Source organism: Artemia franciscana, chromosome 17 (assembly GCF_032884065.1).
Source record: "Artemia franciscana chromosome 17, ASM3288406v1, whole genome shotgun sequence".
Taxonomy (NCBI): domain Eukaryota; kingdom Metazoa; phylum Arthropoda; class Branchiopoda; order Anostraca; family Artemiidae; genus Artemia; species Artemia franciscana.
The window spans coordinates 43,369,328-43,390,045 of record NC_088879.1 but is presented as its reverse complement, the minus strand read 5'-3'; the positions used below and the strand labels follow the sequence as shown (position 1 = coordinate 43,390,045).

General features: G+C 33.9%; 1 protein-coding gene across 2 annotated transcripts in view; it reads left to right on the top strand.

The window, feature by feature from the left end:
• LOC136038276 (laminin subunit alpha lam-3-like) overlaps window positions 1-20,718 on the top strand; it is a 395,732-nt gene that overhangs the window by 246,658 nt on the left and 128,356 nt on the right. For both annotated transcript variants that reach the window (XM_065721399.1, XM_065721398.1), the window contains exon 19: window positions 2,319-2,425. In XM_065721399.1, coding sequence (XP_065577471.1) covers window positions 2,319-2,425 — 107 coding nt within the window. The remainder of the gene's footprint in view (window positions 1-2,318; window positions 2,426-20,718) is intronic.

Genomic DNA, 20,718 nt, shown 5'->3' with positions numbered 1-20,718 from the left:
GGTTTGTCTGAGAGAGTTCATTAATAGGGTTCATTCAAAGCCTTGAGATGTAAATTTTTTTCTTTAATATTGACTAAATGTAAGGGGAATTTCTAATGAAGGTGGCACAAACTTCTTCTTCTTCCAATTGCAAAAGAAGCTTTGTTGAATTTAAAGTTATATTCTTGATTTGTCATATCTCCCAATATATACGACATATTTTCGACGGAATATCTTAAATTAGGGTTCTTTTTCTAAGACCAGAGTGCCTTTATATGATGAACAAATAAAATTTCAAATGGGGATAAGTCCTTATCTTATCCCCATTTGAAGGATTTATTCCCATTTGAACTTTATTTTTTTCGTCATAATAAGGTAGTGTGGTCTTATAAAAAATACCAAATTTAATGTATTACTTCAAAAATGAACTATAGGGGTATACTTGTGATTTCATTTGGCTGTGGGGGTTGTCAGTCTTCAATAAGGCTCCTTTTATCCGTAATAAAGACATTATGTCATGCGAGGGCTCTATAATAAAAACAAATTGGAGCGAGGGGGAATAAAATAAAATATATTTCATATGATAATTGGGAAAGGGGAGGGGTATAGATATCCAGGAAAACACGACAATTCCGGTTGTTCCAGGCCTCAAGCCATACCCCCTCCCTGCATACGCTCCTGCATGTGATACAACATTAAAAACGGTTAATTATACAACTAACACCTGGCAATATGGGGAAAGTCGTAATAATGAAGACGTTGGGGGCTGACACAGAGGACCCTCCTTTCGTGTGTACAACCCAGAACAAAATCCCTTGACTCTCTGATTCCTCATGACCTCCTTGACTTTATCTGTATGGCCATGGATAACTTGTTTTCTTGACCAAGTTACATTCATTTCTTTTGTTTAAACATAATATATAAAGTAAGCTGTATTTTATTTGTTTTGATACTTTTGGTATTAAAAAGTGTACCCTACTCATTAAAAATTCCAGTGCTAGATAATGTAATGAAGATCCATCTCGTAAAAGATTAAATAAGAAAAAAAAGTTTTCAAATGAAAGTAGGAAGTTAGGCTACACAGATCTTAAAACAAGTATAAATCCTCCTGTAGATTAAGGGTTTACACGAAAAACTGTAATAATTTTAGAACTAAAATAAATATAACAAAAAAATAAAAATAGTAGTAAAAATTTGCCCCCCCCCCCTTAGGTTTGGTAAGTCTACCGTCTATTGTATCACGACTGGGGTGTAAAGTTGAACTTCCAGGGAAAGTGGTTTTACGCGGGGGTGGGGGTATTATGTTGGGAGAAGATTAGCAGACTGGGGAGATTTAGACTTTTTAACTCTGCAACAACTGAATTTAAGCTAAAATATTGCAATTAGGCTAAAAACATCCATCCCAGGCACGTGTATGGAATTTTTTTCAGGGGTGGGGGTTTAGTTAATAAAAACCAAAAACTGGTCAGTTGTATAAGAAATGTAAACAATTATGTGAATGACAGTAGCAGCCTTGAAATAACGGCAGCGGAGGACTGTGGTCACGATAGCCTATTGACCTACCTCATTGACCCAGACATTATAATTACCAGTTTATTATTTACAAAGTAGTAGTTGCTAGTGTAGAGGCTGTTTAGTATAGATCGCCGTAACTCTTAGCTAATTATTTAATTCCCAATTATATTTATATGAATTTATTATTTAATTTTATGGTAAATGTTTACTTTCGTTCCATTTACTGCATGTATTACTGCAGATAGCAAGATTTTGATGATCGCATATTCTTTCTGTGTCATTATTAGAGAAGCGCATCCATTTATTAGGTTTCTAAAATCTCCCTCCAACGAGACTAAAAATGCGTAAAGTGGGCTTGCTTACAGGTAACATTACCTGTAGAGCGAAGCGTATTAGTCCATGAGCCCCACAGGCAGCGCGGCGAGGTCTGTATTCTATATCTATTTAATAAACCTCGTTGATGTTTTCTTTTTTTTGAGTTTTATCACTCTTTGTTGAATAAATATAGAATGCAAAACTTGTCCGGCTGCCCTCTAGGCTCATGGACTAATACGTTTCGCTCTGTAGGTAATGTCACCTTTAAGCAAGCCCACTTTATGCATTTTTAGTTTACCCTATGGAGGAGGGGGGTCAACCAGAAATGATGCGCTTCTCTGATAATGAAAAGGAAACATATGTGGTCGTCAGAATCTTGCTATATGTAGTAATCCGCACTTTAGAGCGCTTGGAGCAAAAATAAACATTTACGAATTTAATTATAAAAATTAATATTTATATTAATTATATTTAATTATTGCTATATTTAGCTTTTTATGTTTTAATAGGTTGCGGCTGCCACGAGTCTGGTTCTTTAAAGCGACAGTGTGACATAATTACTGGTCAATGTGAATGCAAGAACAGGGTGGCAGGAAGACAGTGTGATCGGTGTCAGGTAGGATTTTAACGTTATGACAGTTTTGACAGAAATTGTACCTCCTGTGGAATAACAAAATGAAATGTCCTTGGTAAAGTTCTGTTGTAGCACAGTGGATTGGTCCTCTGCTTGGCAATCCGGGGCCCAGGGTTCGATCCCCGCCGCAGCAAGGTTGGGCGACAAGCTTGCTACTTGTTCCTGTAAAAACATACAGCAACTGAAACGTCGATTCGACGCCCTATGCGCCAGCAATGGCTCTGGAGGATCTTTATCCTTTTTTATCCTTGGTAAAGTGGCGTAATTTCGTCAAAATTTGGGTAAGAACCGATTTTTTCAAGTCAAGTTAAAATAACGGTGACAATGAGCCATTTACCTTAAAGGCAAAGGTGTACTGAAGAAAACTGAACTATTTCTGTGGATGCTTGAATTATGTAGGCCTTTCTTAGTTATGAAAAGGTTTTTGAAGACGCTAAATTTCAGCTGGGGGGCAAACTGGGGTCTGGGGAGGTAGCTTCCCCCTACCCCTTAGTGAATTGCATCTCTGACTTGATATATACTTCGTTTCTATATAAATGGAGAGACATAAGCTGAAGTACCAGGGGCACTGAAATGAAATCTGATTGCTTGAATTGGTTGACTGGATACTGACACAGCCATATATCTTAAAAAAAAAAAAAAAATTGGAAATTCAGTTTTTATTGAAAAAATCGTCCATCTGCAGCTTGCAGTCTCTTGTACTAGTTGACGCTAATGAAAAAAAACCGTAATGAATATTCATAAAATATATATAGTAAATTAATATCTATATGTATACTGTCTTTATAAGTGAGCGAAAATTGTGTATGCATGTGTGCATTTTTTCTCGAAAATGACTCCATATTTTTTTGGGAAAATTGGTATCCTGGTATATTCTGGCCTAAAAAAAAGATTTACGTAGGTCAGAAGTTTGTTAAAATTCGTTAAGAGCATTAATTTTGGAAACAAAATATTTATGTGAATGATGTCACTCACACTTGTCTATCTTAGGTTGAAAAATTGAAGATTTTCATGTATAGAAAAGCTTAAACTAAATTGTTTGAAGAGCAAAATACTCGTGATTGCAAAACTATTTCTATAATTATGACAGAGGATTGCAACAATTCAAAAACCAAATTTTGATGTTTAGTAGAAATTCGACTTTATACCTTTTATTAGCCTCAGTATGAAAAGACATTAAATTGCGTAAAGAGCAAAAAATGTTTAATTGCAAAAGTATCTGCATATTTGTTTTAACAAGTGATTACAACAATTCAAAAACCTTTAGAAAAAAGGTTTAAAATTTTTAAACCCTTAAAAAAAAAGATTGAAGCTTAGTAGAAATCGTTGTTACAAATCGGATTCGCTTCAATAATCAAATATCTTTGAAAAGACCTCAGAATGAAAATTAAATAAAAAAACAAGTTTCTTTTTAAAATGAAAATAAAGAGCGACATTAAAACTTAAAACGAATAGAAATTATTTCGTATATGAAACGGGATGCTTGCTCCTCAAAGCCCCGCTCTTTACGATAAAGTTTGACTCTTTCTCTCAACTCTTCTTTTTGAAACAGCATAAAACTTAAGCGTAAAGAGCGGGGCGTTGAGGAGGAAGCAGCCCCTTTCATATACGAAGTAATTTCTGTTCGTTTTAAGTTTTAATGTCACTCCTTACTTTCATTTAAAAAACTTGTTTTTTTTCATTTAATTTCTGAACGTTTTTGAATTAATGAATGTTTGATTTTGGCTCTCCGTACATAAATTATTAAAATGAAATTTGCATATTAATTCATTTTTTTTTGCTAAATGGCTTTCTCCTAGTTTTGATCAGACGATTTTGAGAAACAAGGGGTGGGGAAGAAGGCCTTGTTGCCCTCCAATTTTTCGGTTACTTAAAAAGGCAACTAGAACTTTTTAATGAATGTTTTTATTAGTAAAAAGATACATAACTTAAGAATTAACTTACGTAATAAACTTTATATTCTTATATTTTTGATTATATATATGAGGGGGTTTGTCCCCCGTTAATACCTCGCTCTTCACACTAAATCTTAAGTTTTGTCCCAATTTTTTAAGAATGACCCCTGAATCAGAAAGGCCATAGAATACATAGTTGAAATTACTAAAAATACTTTAGCATAAAGAGCGAAGTATTTATCTCCTCCTAAATACCTCGTTCTTTATGCTAAAGTATTTTTAGAACCCCTCATATGCGTAATAATCTATGTTCGTTTTAAGTTTTAATGCTTCTCCTTACTTTCAACTGAAAAAAAAACTTTTTCGTGTTTATATTTTCATTTTTTTTATAGTAATGCTAGAAAATCCTGCGATCTTTTCATTGAATTTCTCCTCCCCCATGAAATATTCCTCCAAGGGAAGCTCCTCCCACACAGTCCCATCCCCTCAACCCCATACCCAAACCAAAAAATCCTCCTGAAAACGTCGGTACACTTCCCAATAAACATTACTGTATGTAAACATTGGTCGAAGTTTGTAACTTGTAGCCCCTCCCCCAGGGACCGTGGGGGGGATAAGTCATCCCCAAGGACATAGTTATTATGGTTTTCAGCTATGCGGAACAAAATGGCTATCTCAAAATTTTGATTCGTTGAATTTGGGAAAAAATGAGCGTGGGAGGGGGCCTAGGTGCCCTCCAATTTTTTTGGTCACTTTAACGGGGCACTAGAACTTTTCACTTCCGTTAGAATGAACCCTCTTGCAACACTCTAGGACCACCTGGTCGATACGATGATCCCTGGGGAAACAAAAAAATAGACCAACAAACATACCTCGCTCTTCACACTAAATCTTAAGTTTTGTCCCAATTTTTTAAGAATGACCCCTGAATCAGAAAGGCCATAGAATACATAGTTGAAATTACTAAAAATACTTTAGCATAAAGAGCGAAGTATTTATCTCCTCCTAAATACCTCGTTCTTTATGCTAAAGTATTTTTAGAACCCCTCATATGCGTAATAATCTATGTTCGTTTTAAGTTTTAATGCTTCTCCTTACTTTCAACTGAAAAAAAAACTTTTTCGTGTTTATATTTTCATTTTTTTTTATAGTAATGCTAGAAAATCCTGCGATCTTTTCATTGAATTTCTCCTCCCCCATGAAATATTCCTCCAAGGGAAGCTCCTCCCACACAGTCCCATCCCCTCAACCCCATACCCAAACCAAAAAATCCTCCTGAAAACGTCGGTACACTTCCCAATAAACATTACTGTATGTAAACATTGGTCGAAGTTTGTAACTTGTAGCCCCTCCCCCAGGGACCGTGGGGGGGATAAGTCATCCCCAAGGACATAGTTATTATGGTTTTCAGCTATGCGGAACAAAATGGCTATCTCAAAATTTTGATTCGTTGAATTTGGGAAAAAATGAGCGTGGGAGGGGGCCTAGTTGCCCTCCAATTTTTTTGGTCACTTTAACGGGGCACTAGAACTTTTCACTTCCGTTAGAATGAACCCTCTTGCAACACTCTAGGACCGCCTGGTCGATACGATTATCCCGGGGGAAACAAAAAAATAGACCAACAAACAAATAAACACGCACCCGTGATTTGTCTTCTGGCAAAAAATACGAAATCCCACATTTTTGTAGATTGGATTTTGAAATTTTTCCGTAGGGTTCTCTAATACGCTGAATGTGATGGTGTGATTTTCGTTAAGATCCATGGCTTTTAGGGGATGTTTCTCCCTATTTTCCAAAATAAGGCAAATTTCCTCAGGCTCGTAACTTTTGATGACAAAGACTAAATTTGATGAAACTCATATATTTAAAATCAGCATAAAAATCTGATTCTTTTGATATATCTTTTAGTATCGAAATTCCGTTTTTTAGAGTTTTGTTTACTATTGAGCCGGGTTGCTCCTTACTACAGTTCATTACCACGAACTGTTTGATACATTAATTGTTTGAAAAAAAAAATTTAATTGCAAAAAATATTTGTATATATTTTAACAAGGGATTACAACCGTTCAAGAACCTTAAAAAAACTAAAGTTTGAAGCTTAGTAAACAATCGGTGTTTAAAAAAAAAATGTATTTATGTGAGTGACGTCATTTTTATATACATCAGTATTGCAATGACATTTTCACACTTGTAAGACTTAGTGGAAAAATCGAAGATTTTAATATATGGAGAAGTTTATATTAAACTAGCTGTTGGGGTGGCGCTTCGCGCCACCCCAACACCTAGTTGGTGGGGGCGCTTCGCGCCCCCCCCAAGCCCCCCCGCGCGCGTAAGTCGTTACGCGCCATATTAGTTACGCGCCATTGTAGTTGTGTCCCTATGTCCCACCTGTGAATATAGATAGATATATATATATATATATATATATATATATATATATATATATATATATATATATATATATATATATATATATATATATATATATATATATATATATATATATATATATGTTTTTAACTACGTAAAACTTGCGAATATACAACATTCTTTGCTGTCCCATTGTCTGTGCATATAAATAGATTGTCAGGTTTACCGACTCTTGAACATGCAACATATAATGGTCCATGGGAAAACAATCCGTATTCAGATCTATACCTCATGATTCTAATGATTGCCCTTGAGCTTTGTTGATGGTGATTGCTAATCGACCATTCCCTGAGTCGCCATCGTCATTTATATATCCCCCTGTGCACCCCGGCGTCCCCTTTGTAGTTATGTCCCTGTGTCCCGGTCGTCGTCATTTATACTCCCTGTGTCCCGGTGCTTTGTTGATTGCTAATCGAACATTCCTTTTGTCCCGGTCGCTTTCTCTTTGAGTGTCGTCATTTATTTAGATTGTCAGGTTTACCGACTCTTGAACATGCAACATATAATTGTCCATGGTTTTATTTATATTTTTTTAGTTTTCTTTTTCTCCTTTATTTTTCAGTTTTTTTCCTTTTTTTAGTTTTTTTTTCTTTTTTAGTTCTTTTAGTTTTTACCTTTTTTAGTTTTTTTTAGTTTTTTAGATGAAAATTTTTTTTAGTTTTTTTCCTTTTTTTCTTTTTTATTGGTTTTTACCTTTTTTTTTAGCTTTTTTAGTTTTTTTCGTGTTTTCTTTTTACTTTTTTTTTTAGTTTTTATCTTTTTTATTTTTTTTTATTTTTATTCTTAATTTTATTAGTTTTCTTTTTCTCTTCTATTTTTCAGTTTTTACCTTTTTTTTAAGTTTTTTTTTTTTTAGCTTTTAGTTTTTTTAGTTTTTTTTTCCTTTTTTTCTTTTTAGTTTTTTATTGGTTTTTACCTTTTTTTTAAGCTTTTTTAGTTTTTTTCCGTTTTTTCTTTTTACTTTTTTTTAAGTTTTTATCTTTTTATTTTTTTTTATTTTATTCTTAATTTTATTAGTTTTCTTATTCTCTTCTATTTTTCAGTTTTTTCCTTTTTTTTAGGTTTTTTTTTTAGTTTTTAGTTTTTTTAGTTTTTTAGTTTTTTTTAGTTTTTTTAGTTTTTTAGCTTTTTTATTTTTTTTATCAGTTTTTAGTTTTTTTTTGTAGTTTTTGCCTTTTTTTAGTTTTTTCAGTTTTTTTTAGTTTTTAGTTTTTTACCTTTTTTAGCCTAACCAGGATTTGAACCTAGGACCTTCATTCTCCGTTCTGAAACCCTCTCTCACCGAGTGACTACTCCAGCATGTTCATTTTGGTGTTTTAAATGGTATATTATTAACCAAATTAATGTGTTTTACAATATACTAAGCATCGTCAAAGCAAAAATGATGGTAACTAATTTCATGACGTCAGCCGAAACATGACGTCACCTGATCCACGATCCACAGATCCACAGACAACTTATTTTTATATATATAGACTAGCTGTTGGGGTGGCGCTTCGCGCCACCCCAACACCTAGTTGGTGGGGGCGCTTCGCGCCCCCCCCCCAAGCCCCCCCGCGCGCGTAAGTCGTTACGCGCCATATTAGTTACGCGCCATTGTAGTTGTGACCCTATGTCCCACCTGTGAATCGACCATTCCCTGAGTCGCCATCTTCATTTATATATCCCCCTGTGCACCCCGGCGTCCCCTTTGTAGTTATGTCCCTGTGTCCCGGTCGTCGTCATTTATACTCCCTGTGTCCCGGTGCTTTGTTGATTGCTAATCGAACATTCCTTTTGTCCCGGTCGCTTTCTCTTTGAGTGTCGTCATTTATTTAGATTGTTTCTCCTTTATTTTTCAGTTTTTTTCCTTTTTTTAGTTTTTTTTTCTTTTTTAGTTCTTTTAGTTTTTACCTTTTTTAGTTTTTTTTAGTTTTTTTCTTTTTACTTTTTTTTTAGTTTTTATCTTTTTTATTTTTTTTTATTTTTATTCTTAATTTTATTAGTTTTCTTTTTCTCTTCTATTTTTCAGTTTTTTCCTATTTTTTAAGTTTTTTTTTTAGTTTTTAGTTTTTTTAGTTTTTTTTTCCTTTTTTTCTTTTTAGTTTTTTATTGGTTTTTACCTTTTTTTTTAGCTTTTTTAGTTTTTTTCGTTTTTTCTTTTTACTTTTTTTTTTAGTTTTTATCTTTTTTATTTTTTTTTATTTTATTCTTAATTTTATTCATTTATATATCCCCCTGTGCACCCCGGCGTCCCCTTTGTAGTTATGTCCCTGTGTCCCGGTCGTCGTCATTTATACTCCCTGTGTCCCGGTGCTTTGTTGATTGCTAATCGAACATTCCTTTTGTCCCGGTCGCTTTCTCTTTGAGTGTCGTCATTTATTTAGATTGTTTCTCCTTTATTTTTCAGTTTTTTTCCTTTTTTTAGTTTTTTTCTTATTTAGTTCTTTTAGTTTTTACCTTTTTTAGTTTTTTTTAGTTTTTTAGATGAAAATTTGTTTTAGTTTTTTTCCTTTTTTTCTTTTTAGTTTTTTGTTGGTTTTTACCTTTTTTAGCTTTTTTAGTTTTTTTCGTTTTTTCTTTTTACTTTTTTTTTTAGTTTTTATTTTTTTTATTTTTTTTTATTTTTATTCTTAATTTTATTAGTTTTCTTTTTCTCTTCTATTTTTCAGTTTTTTCCTTTTTTTTAAGTTTTTTTTTTAGTTTTTAGTTTTTTTAGTTTTTTTTTCCTTTTTTTCTTTTTAGTTTTTTATTGGTTTTTACCTTTTTTTTAGCTTTTTTAGTTTTTTTCGTTTTTTCTTTTTACTTTTTTTTTTTAGTTTTTATCTTTTTTATTTTTTTTTATTTTATTCTTAATTTTATTAGTTTTCTTTTTCTCTTCTATTTTTCAGTTTTTTCCTTTTTTTAAGTTTTTTTTTTAGTTTTTAGTTTTTTTAGTTTTTTAGTTTTTTTAGTTTTTTAGTTTTTTAGCTTTTTTATTTTTTTTATTAGTTTTTAGTTTTTTTTGTAGTTTTTGCCTTTTTTTAGTTTTTTCAGTTTTTTTTAGTTTTTAGTTTTTTACCTTTTTTGTGGATCGTCACCTGATCCACAGATCCACAGATCCACAGACAGACAGACAGCTTATTTTTATATATTTTTTATTTTTTTTTATTTTATTCTTAATTTTATTAGTTTTCTTTTTCTCTTCTATTTTTCAGTTTTTTCCTTTTTTTAAGTTTTTTTTTTAGTTTTTAGTTTTTTTAGTTTTTTAGTTTTTTTAGTTTTTTTAGTTTTTTAGCTTTTTTATTTTTTTTATTAGTTTTTAGTTTTTTTTGTAGTTTTTGCCTTTTTTTAGTTTTTTCAGTTTTTTTTTAGTTTTTAGTTTTTTACCTTTTTTGTGGATCGTCACCTGATCCACAGATCCACAGACAACTTATTTTTATATATATAGATTGCTTAAAGAGCAAAAAACCGGCAATTGCAAAAACAGTTGCACATATTTTGACAAGGGATTAAAGCAATTCAAAAATCTTAAAAACGAAAACCAGAAATTTGGTGAAATATATCATCCCCCCCCACCATAAGAATGTATGTATTGCTTTTATATCTGTGACGCATACGACATTACAAATAAAAATATTTAAGACATGAAAAAAAGTTGAAAAAATTTTTAAGTTCAGTTCAGAATCGCTAAAGTTATTATGTAAACTACAAAAATATTTATGGTGTCTGAGAAGTAATTTTAGTGTTTTAATTCAAACTAGTAAAATACCTGACAATTTTGAAATTAATTTGTTTTTTTGTTAGATAAAAACAACTCAATACATGAATAAGGCCTACAGGTTTGAACGTAACCAGCTATATAATTCCTTTAGGAAGGTCTAAAAAACATAAAAATTTGCACCATCAATTGTGACAACACCTTTACAGGCAGCTAAAGTAAAGGCCATTGCTAAATTGTGTGAAGTAATCAAAATCCAAAAGCGTGTCAAAAATGAAAATGAAGAGCAAAGATATGGGTGTTTAGAAGATATGCGAAAACGACAAAAAGAGCGTGTCAAAAATGAAAATGAAGAGCAATGACATGCGCGGTTAGAAGACTTACGGCACCGAGCATATGAGCAAGTCAAAAATGAAAATGTAGGGCAAAGACACACTCGGCTAGAAGACATGCGACGCCCAGTATGTGAGCGAGTCTGTAAAAATCAGCCTGGATAGCGAAAAACAAAAGGTATCAAAATTGAAAATGATAGTGATGATGAGTTGGCTAGGGATTTTGACATGGATAAGGTCATCAATGCCTACCATACCTTAGTTAAAAAAACAAAGGTTCTGCGACATGTATTTCATAATGACGAAAGACAGCGAGAATCAAAAGGTGTCAAAATTGAAAATGATAGCGATGATGAAACTCAAAAATCTGGACTAGATAAATCGTTGGTAGAAATAGAGTTTTTGTCCCACTGCCTGAACAGAAGAAACAAAAGTTTGCGAAATGTCTTTCATAATGACAAAAGACCAACCGAGGCAAAAGAAAAAGTTTTTGTCCCACCACCTGGACAAATGAAAGAAACAAAGGTTCAAAGGCCTACCATACCTTTGAAAATCAAAAACCTGGAGTAGATAAATATTCGGAAGAAAAATAAATTTTTGCCCCACCACCTGAACAATGAAAAGAAAAAAGGTTCGGCGATACGTCTTTCATAATGACTAAAGACAAGCCGAGGCAAAATAAGAAGTTTTTGTCCCACCACCTGGACAATTAAAAGAAACGAAGGTTCGGCGATATGTATTTCATAATGACAAAAAAAAAGCTGAGGCAAAAGCTAAAGGTACAATAAAAAAAACAATTTTACAAAGGCACTACTTCTAATTTAAGGTCCATTTGGACGTCAAGACATCAAGAAAAGGCTCAAAATGTCTTCGTTTAGAAGACAAGCGACAATTCATTTAATAATAAAATAAAATAAATATGGACCAAAAAAGTTTAAGAAGGTGTAGCTTTCTTTTGAAGGTGTAGTTGTCTTCAGGAATTAACAGGTTGTTAAATTTTGGATTTTTACGTGCAAAAAGTGTTTTCAAGTTTAATTAATTTGTTTTGTTTATTTATTTTCATGGTTCAACATGGCAACACTGACGAAAGTGTTGTACTGGTCTAGAATTTTGAAAAAAAAAGAAAAAAAATCTTACTGGTTATCAGTGGTGGCGTTTTTAGGCCTGGTTAGGGAGGCAGCTAAGAAAAGGATAAGTGAGCAACTAAAACTCAGTACAGAATAGTTTATTAAAACTGATTAAATAAAAAAACAATTTTTTTTTAGCTGAAAGTAAGGAGCGACATTAAAACTTAAAACGAACAGAAATTACTTCGTATATGAAAGGGGCTGCTTCCTCATCAACGCCCCGCTCTTATGCTAAAGTTTGACTCTTTCTCTCAACTCTGCTTTTTAAAATAGTAAAAAACTATAGCGTAAAGAGCGGGGCGTTCATGAGGAAGCAGCCCCTTTCATATACGAAGTAATTTCTGTTCGTTTTAAGTTTTAATGTCGCTCCTTACTTTCAGCTAAAAAAAACTTGTTTTTTTTATTTAATTTCTGAACGTTTTTGAATCAATGCATGTTTTGATTTTGGCTCTGCGCAGAGGAATAATTAACACGAAATTTGCAAGGTTTTTTTTTTTTTTTTTTTTTTTTTTTTTTTTTTTTTTTTTTTTTTTTTTTTTTTTTTTTTTTGGCTAAATGGCTTTCTCATAGCTTTGATCGAATGATTTCGAGAAAAAAAGAAACGGTGGAGGAAGCCTAGTTGCCCTGCGATTTTTTGGTTCCTTAAAAAGGCAACTACAACTTTTAATTTTTACGAATGTTTTTATTAGTAAAAGATAAACGTAACTTATAAATTAGCTTACGTAACGCACTTTTGTAATCTCATGTTTTATTACATATATGAGGGGTTCACCCCCTCTTCAGTACCTCGCTCTTTAAATTAAAGATTAAACTTTGTCCCAATTCATTAAGAATGACCCCTGAATCACAAAAGCCGTAGAATAAATAGTTGAAATCAGTAAGAATAATTTAGCGTAAAGAGCGGGGTATTAGGAGGAGGTGAGCCCCTCATATGCGTAATAATTTCTGTTCGTTTTAAGCTTTAATGCTGCTCCTTACTTCCAGCTGAAAAAACTTTTCATATTTATTTTTTCATTTTTTTAAATACTGCTAGAAAATCCTGCGCTCCCTTCATGGAAATTTTCTTTCCCCCATAAAAAATTCCTCGATGGAAAGTTCCCCCAGCCTATACCCCTCTTGTCAGCCCCTCCCCAACCAAAAGATCCCCCTGAAAACGTCTGTACACTTCCCAATAACCATTACTATATGCAAGCACTGGTCAAAGTTTTTAACTTGTAGCCCCTCCCACGGGGACTGGGAGGAAAAAATGAACGTGGGAGGGGGCCTAGGTGCCCTCCAATTTTTTTGGTCACTTAAAAAGGGCACTAGAACTTTTCATTTTCGTTAGAATGAGCCCTCTTGCGACATTATAGGACCACTTGGTCGCTACGATGACCCCTGGGAAAAAAACAAACAAACAAATAAACACGCACCCGTGATTTGTCTTCTGGCAAAAAATACAAAATTCCACATTTTTGTAGATAGGAGCTTGAAACTTCTACAATAGGTTCTCTGATTCTATGATTTTCAGGGGGTATTTCTCCCTATTTTCTAAAATAGGGAAAATTTTCTCAGGCTCATAACTTTTGATGGGTAAGACTTAACTTGATTAAACTTATATATTTAAAATCAGCATTAAAATGCGATTCTTTTGATGTAGCTATTGATATCAAAACTTCATTTTTTAGAGTTTTGGTTGCTATTGAGCCGGGTCGCTCCTTACTACAGTTCGTTACCACGAACTGTTTGATAATAAGGCCAATCCATTGAGCTCTTGCTGGCATAAGATTTCACTCTTCTAAGGGTAGACAAAGATCGCTCGCCTTTGTGACGGGAATTGTTGCACCAATCCTCAAAAATCGATGTAGAGTGGAGAAAATGTTTTTATCATATCTTTTAAGCCCGTTATGAGATATTTTCTGCCACGTTTCCCAACTGTATCCACATTCTTCTCCACGAAGCATATTCAGCTTGCAAACTTCCACTATAGCTGTCTACATCAAGAGCCTCGTTTTCAGACCACCCGCATCCAACACGGAGTTCGACACGGGTTGTGTAGATTATAGTTTTGGGTGTTTTGTTAAACACGGGTATTTGTTTTCTCAGAACCCGTGTTCAACCATGCTAATCTTGCTTGTTACAGTTCCGAGAAACCCCTGTCAAACACGCTTGGATTCCGTGAGATGAAAACGCTTTATAGTTTGGCTGAGTTGAACACGATAACCGTGAAAACGATTTTTATCGGATCCGCTCAAAACACGCTTCAAACCCGTTGTCTTCAAACACAACGATACCAAAAATGAGTCGGAGTATCCGATATATCCTTTAATTTGTCTTCATCAAGAGAAATACAGTGCTGAAGAAGTAGGTATTGCTGTGACTCCGGAAACTTTCTGTGGCTAATGAATCTCTGATGCAGCTGATGCAGAAAATAGTCTATAAATGGGATAAACACTGAAAGTCGGTAATACTTTTCAGAATCCTCTCGCGTTCTTCCGAAATTATCTCCTACGTTTGTTTTGGAGCTCATCTGGGCACTCTAATGCTGATTTCAGCATCTTGAAACTGCTCAGTTATTGTAGCAAAAAGCGGATGAAATGTAGCTTCACTCCTTTCTCTTATGTCTCTAACTTCACTCGTCAGCGCGTTTGAAAAAGTATACGAGATGTATAGTTTCTGATTGCAAAGATGTCGGTAAATTTTGTGACAGACTAAAAACTTTACTGATAGTAATCATAGCTGCAAGTAGTAGCAAGGAAACTGCATCTCTCAATAGCCAATAGCAAAGGATAAAATTTTGTTGAAGATTCAGAATCTGAATTAGGATGTTCTTGAATTTCCCTCATAGTCATACAGATAATAATGAACATCTCTTTACATGAAATGATCACTTTTAAGTGCCCCACCCATCTAGTTTCGCAAAATTCTTTCGATCGTGTTCTTTTGTCTCTGTGATAAGACTACTTTCTTGAACAATTTATTCAAAAATTTCAAAGCATTCATGTGAAATTCTAAAGAAATTAATGACCCATTTCAAAGTTCATAGACAATTTCTTATAACAGGCATGTTGCACAAATACCACAGGGCTAAGTTCAAGGTGGGACTTTTAAAGTGAACATAGACTGCATGGGGAAAACATTCATGGACTATAGCAGCGCAACATTGAAACTGGCCACTCGCAGATGAAGTTCCATCATAACCTTGCCCCCTTAGGTATTTCAAATTGATTTCCATTTCATCTAAAGTTTTCAAGCAACTGAGGTGTGCTATCAACCAACCGTTTATTTTTGAAAAATTCTATAATTGCTGATTTCCGTTTTGACATGATGGATGACTAATTAACAAACAGGGGTGTAGAGTTCTATATAAACACTGAAAAAGCACAAGCGTGATTTAAATGAAGTTCAAAGATCTTAGGAGCCCCAGGTTATAACAGCACGTGGCTTACTTGGCGGCAGCCTACCTTTGTTCCCAACAGCATTTCATAAAACAGATATTATTGTGTGGAGATGGAGATCATCCCACTTTACCTACTTGCTGTGCATACATTACTGTATATCAATTGGACTAAAACTCATAGTGAATTTGGTTGATTTTTAAGATAGTTTTGTTTTAAATTTTATATTATAAAAATAATAAAACACTCATTTTTTATCTCGTCACCATAAGATTTGTAGCGTACATTATCCTTTTCTATTAGTCAAGATCTATAAGAATGTACAAATTTCCCGAGTTTCGAGGGGGGGGGGAAACCTGTGGTTTTCTCCAAGGTATTGAAATTGGCAGTACTGAACTTGGGTTCTGTTGGAAAATGTACATATTCATAAATAAGCACACAAATGTACAAATGTACTTATAACCTTATACATGATTATAATTTAGTATTCCTTCAGAACTTGGAAACTTTTTCCAGTGAATCTAAAAACAGGTGAAAATATTGTGATTTATGTCAACCTAAATCTTCCATAAATCGTTTAAGCCTTAACTTTCTCCGCATTGAGCAGGATTATGTTGTGCGCAAGAGCATTGTTGTCATGTAATCGTGGATTATGCTAGCCCAAAACGGGGAAAATCTTTAGCCAAACTGGGGATGATTTCACCTTTTCCAATTGGCCTTATTTTGCAGGATTCTTCAATCAGTTATGTAGGTTTTTTATAAATTTAATTAGTCAAATTCACTTTTTGGTAGCCCTATTCTTGGAAACTAGCCCATCCAAGATGGCAGCACTAGCTCATAATGAAAATCAAAGGGGTATAGACTGTGGTTCGCTCTTTACCCAGCTGCAACTACCACTAGAGCCACGATGACAAGTTTTTCTACAAAGGAAACAAGTTTTGTTTTATTGAAGCAGAAACTCTTTCATAATTTGCAACTTTTCTGCTTTTTAGCAGAAAGACAACTAATAGAAGTTTATCTAAAAACAACTCAATAGACTGTTATTTATGTCAACGTGAAACATATTATTTAAACAGTTCTTGTCTGTTATAGCGCCCATGATATAGGGCCTATGTATATAGAAGCGAAGTAGAACCGGTTTCTTCATTAGTTTCTTTCAGCTCAGCGTAAGACAAGACAAAAACAAGTGACAGGATAGATGGGCAATATATAATTTGGGTTATATACTTTCATTTTAGGGGCTGGGAGTACAGTTTTTGAACCTTTATGAAGCCTTACTATTATGAAGCCTTACTTCATAATATGCTGAATACCAATACATGTACCATGTACCAATGTACCTACAGTACTTGTCTGTTATAGCGCCTATGATATAGGGCCTATGTACATAGAAGCTAAGTAGATCCGGTTTCTTTGTTAGTTTCTTTTAGCTCAGCATGAAACAAGACAAAAATAAGTGATAGAATAGCTGGGAAATATATAATTTGGGCTATATATTTGCACATTAGTGGAATGGGAGTAAAGTTTTTGAACAGTGTGAAGTTAAAAAACAAGTCTTGCTTCATAATATGCAGAATAATTGTACCTAACACATTTTGCATCCAGACCCGCTATACTTCACCCCCCCCCCGCCTAATATGCAAATATATAGCCCAAATTTGTTTCTAAATTATTTTGTTTTCATCATATTTCGTGATATTACATTAGAAACAAATTGTACTTAGCTTCTATATACATAAGCACGATAACAGGCAAGTACCGTTTAAACTTTTTCTTCAAAGTAAATTTACAAATATTTTTTGTTACAAGTTAATTTTCTACACCGGGGGTGATTATATATTTTGTGCCCATAGAACGTGCTTACCAGGTTTTCATAGATTATCTTAGCACAAACAGGAAACTTCTTTGCCATAGTGGTCTAATTTGACCTTCAAATTGAGCTGGGTCTTATAAATTACCCGAATTCACTTCCTTGTAGCCCCATTGACGGGAACTAGCCCATCCTTCATGGCAGCAACGGCTCTGAAATTTCAACTAACAAAAGTCAAAGGATCATGGACGGTGGTTCGCTCCTTACCAAGCTGCATTTAGTATTACATTCATGCTGAAGGATCTTTTTCAGTTGAAACACCTTTTTTATACCTAATACAAAAAGTCTGGTAACTTATATGAATGGAAATTGGGGCTAGTATCGACAAGAAAACTATCAACGCCATCGAATGTTTGGCAACACTTGGCATTTTCCAAGCTCTGTAATCAGTTTTCTGTCAGGAATTGAGAATAGACACTTATTACTACCCTAATTTTATCAATTACACTAATTAAATAAATTTTTCTTATTATTACACTAAGAAAATGGCAAGTGTCACCTAATGCTTGATAGTGTTGATAGTTTTTTTGTCAATACTATCGCCAGTTCCCACTCTTATGGGTTGCCTATACTTTTTGTTCGGATCAAAAACATATTTCAAGGTTTGTCACTTCTATCTTTTTTCTTTTTTTTTAAATCATCACACGTCACAAGTGCCATATGAGCTCTTAGCTCTCTTTTTTTGTCGACACTAGCGCCAGTTGCCACTCTTATGAGTTGCCTATACTCTTTGGTCTGATCACAAACATATTTCAAGGTTTGTCATTTCTGTCTTTCTTTTAGCGGGAAGGTAACTCACAGCAGCTAATCTAAAAACAGCTGAACAGATTATAATTTATGTCAACATGAAACATAAATCATTTAGAACATTAACTTTCTCTACATCTAATGTAATTATCTCTGCTGTGCGCTCAGTAGCTTCAGTTAACAATACCCAAAGGAGATTATTTAATAAGATAAGTATCTATATTGTTTTCTCTTCTGATTTTGTATCAACAATGTTTTTTTCATGATATGATCTTCAACGTTAATTGTTGGCTATAAATTTCGAGCTTTTATATTAAGGTCGTATCTTTCATTTTAAAGATTTGATGATACTTCCAAGGAGACTTGTTCCATTTTGAACAAGGCAGTACCCAGGAAGGTTTGATCCCCCTTCCCCCATAAATGTTTGTCAGACTCTTAAAAACGTAAAAGCAAACGTATACTTTGCCGCCCCCTGCCATATCATCAATACTGTAAATATTTAAATATAACTACAAAATATAAAATAAAATAATATAATAAGTATATAAAACTATAAAATACTATAAAATAAATATAAAAGTTAAATATAACTTTTACCAAAAATATTACAATTTAAGCTTGTTTTGTTATCCTCCGGGGTGCTTGCCCCCTCTAGCCCCCCTAGATGTAACCCTTTATAAATGAGTAAATTGTGTTAGAATATTGGAAGCCACAGTAGTGATAGCGGTCAAGTAGGGCTCTGGCACTCGAAAGGCTGGGGACGGTTTGTTAAATGTTGTGCAGAGGAATTGTTTACTGATTGTCTCATTAGGTACTTGTTTGACTGACCGCATAGCAAAGAATAAGTAGAAAAAATTATTTAATCGCACTTTCTAAGGCTATAATGAAAGAAAGGATTAGAGGGTTAGTCCACGTTTTACGCCTGAATGATGACAAATCTTTGTGGTGCTGCTTGGGACAAAGGAAAGGAGGTCGCCCCAAATGAAATAGCAGGAGGCCAAAAAAAAGGATTTAAAGAAAGTTAGAGCCTCATGGGTGTGGCTAAAGAGTGAAGCGTTGAATATTTTGGGATGGAAGATGATCCAGGGTTGCCAACTGAACAAATTTTATGTCAATAGGGTATGTAAAGTAAGGGAATTACATGTTCATATAATTTTAGTGGTTTCACACTAAGTCATTTTGTATTAATATTTTGTGTTGATCTTTTTTTGTTTTCGTTATATTTAATGTTAGATATCCGCTTCGAAAAAGGTTTACAAAGCGTCTTTTGGTCAATAATAAAAAAAACCTCTAGCATTTGAGATGTTAAAATGGGCACATTTTAGCTAAAAATGATGTGTTTTTGGATGTTCAGGGGATATATTCATGGACCAAAAAGTTGACAACTTTTGGGTGAGCTTGTGCAACTATTTTTATTCTCGTCTCAAACGCATTGATGCTTCCGTGAGTAGTTAGTAGATGTGGCTTCAGTATTTACCCAATTAATTTATTGTATTGGTAAATCCAGCCAATCACTAATGCTCAGTTTTGAAAACAGTTGTGTGACGCTATGCAACGGGTACTTGAAGCCTTATGTCGTTCGACCATTTCTTATTATGCTGTTAATAGGTTTCATTAAAATTGCAATGAATATTACATGGGGTTTTGGTATGTTTGCCCTCTATTGTCTTATGGCTGGGGAATTTGAAACTTTCTGGGTTCATTCCTGGGGGGGATAATTGTGGGTCGGTAAGAGGAGATAGGCTACCCTTGCAGAAAATGATAGGTTGTTTTTGGATGGAGACCAAGTTGAAAACTTAAGGAATTTTTTTTTTTTTGGTGGGGGTGGGCAAAATATTTTTCTCCGATACACACAAAAGAGTAAAGCTGTTGTTTTTTATGCTTGACGCTATGCAACGGATACTTGAGGCCTTATGTCGTTCGACCATTTCTTATTATGCTGTTAAAAGGTTTCATTAAAATTATGATGAATATTATATGGGGTTTAGGTATGTCTGCCCTCTATTGTCTTATGGCTGGGGAATTTGAAACTTTCTGGGTTCATTCTTGGGGGGGGGGTGACTATGGGTCGGTAAGAGTAGATAGGCTGCCACTGTGCAAAATGGTAGGTTGTTTTTGGATGGAGACCAAGATGAGAACTTGAGGAATTTTATTTTTTGGTGGGAGTGGGGAAGATATTTTTCTCTGACCAACACAAATGAGTAAACCTGTTGCTTTTTATTCTTGTCCCTGGAAAGTCTTGGACTAGTACTAACTGTTTCAGATAAATGCAATAATTTAATATTGCATTAAACTTTTGACTGACTAAGATTTCTTTGGAATATTTAAGGTTTAATTACAATTTTACTGGATCTTTTACTGATTCTGCACTTTCTACTGAGAGCTTTTTTTGTTAGCCATGCTGACACTTGTTCTATTTTCTATATGCCAAGACGGTAAGATAATGTCGAAATCTGTTGGCAATAATTGATCTTTTTGCTTTCTTGAAAGAGGGTGCCAAGAACAAAGATATATCAACTACAAATTTGCTTCCTTGAAATTAGCATTGGTAAAATACTAGACGAATTTCTTTTCGCTATCTTGGAAAAGGGTTAGATTAGGAAAATGAAACTTTCAGTTATGAATCCAGGGCCGAGAATATGTTCCAGGAAGGTATTACCAAGCTACTTTGTTAATTTTTTCTTTAATTTCTCAGTTGTTCGTTAGTATCTGTCGATGTCAGTTCATATCCGTTTGGATTTTGTGCCAATCGCGGATATTGGCAAATAACTCACTTTATTGTTTGTTGGGTTTTTGATTTTAATTCTTTTAATTATTA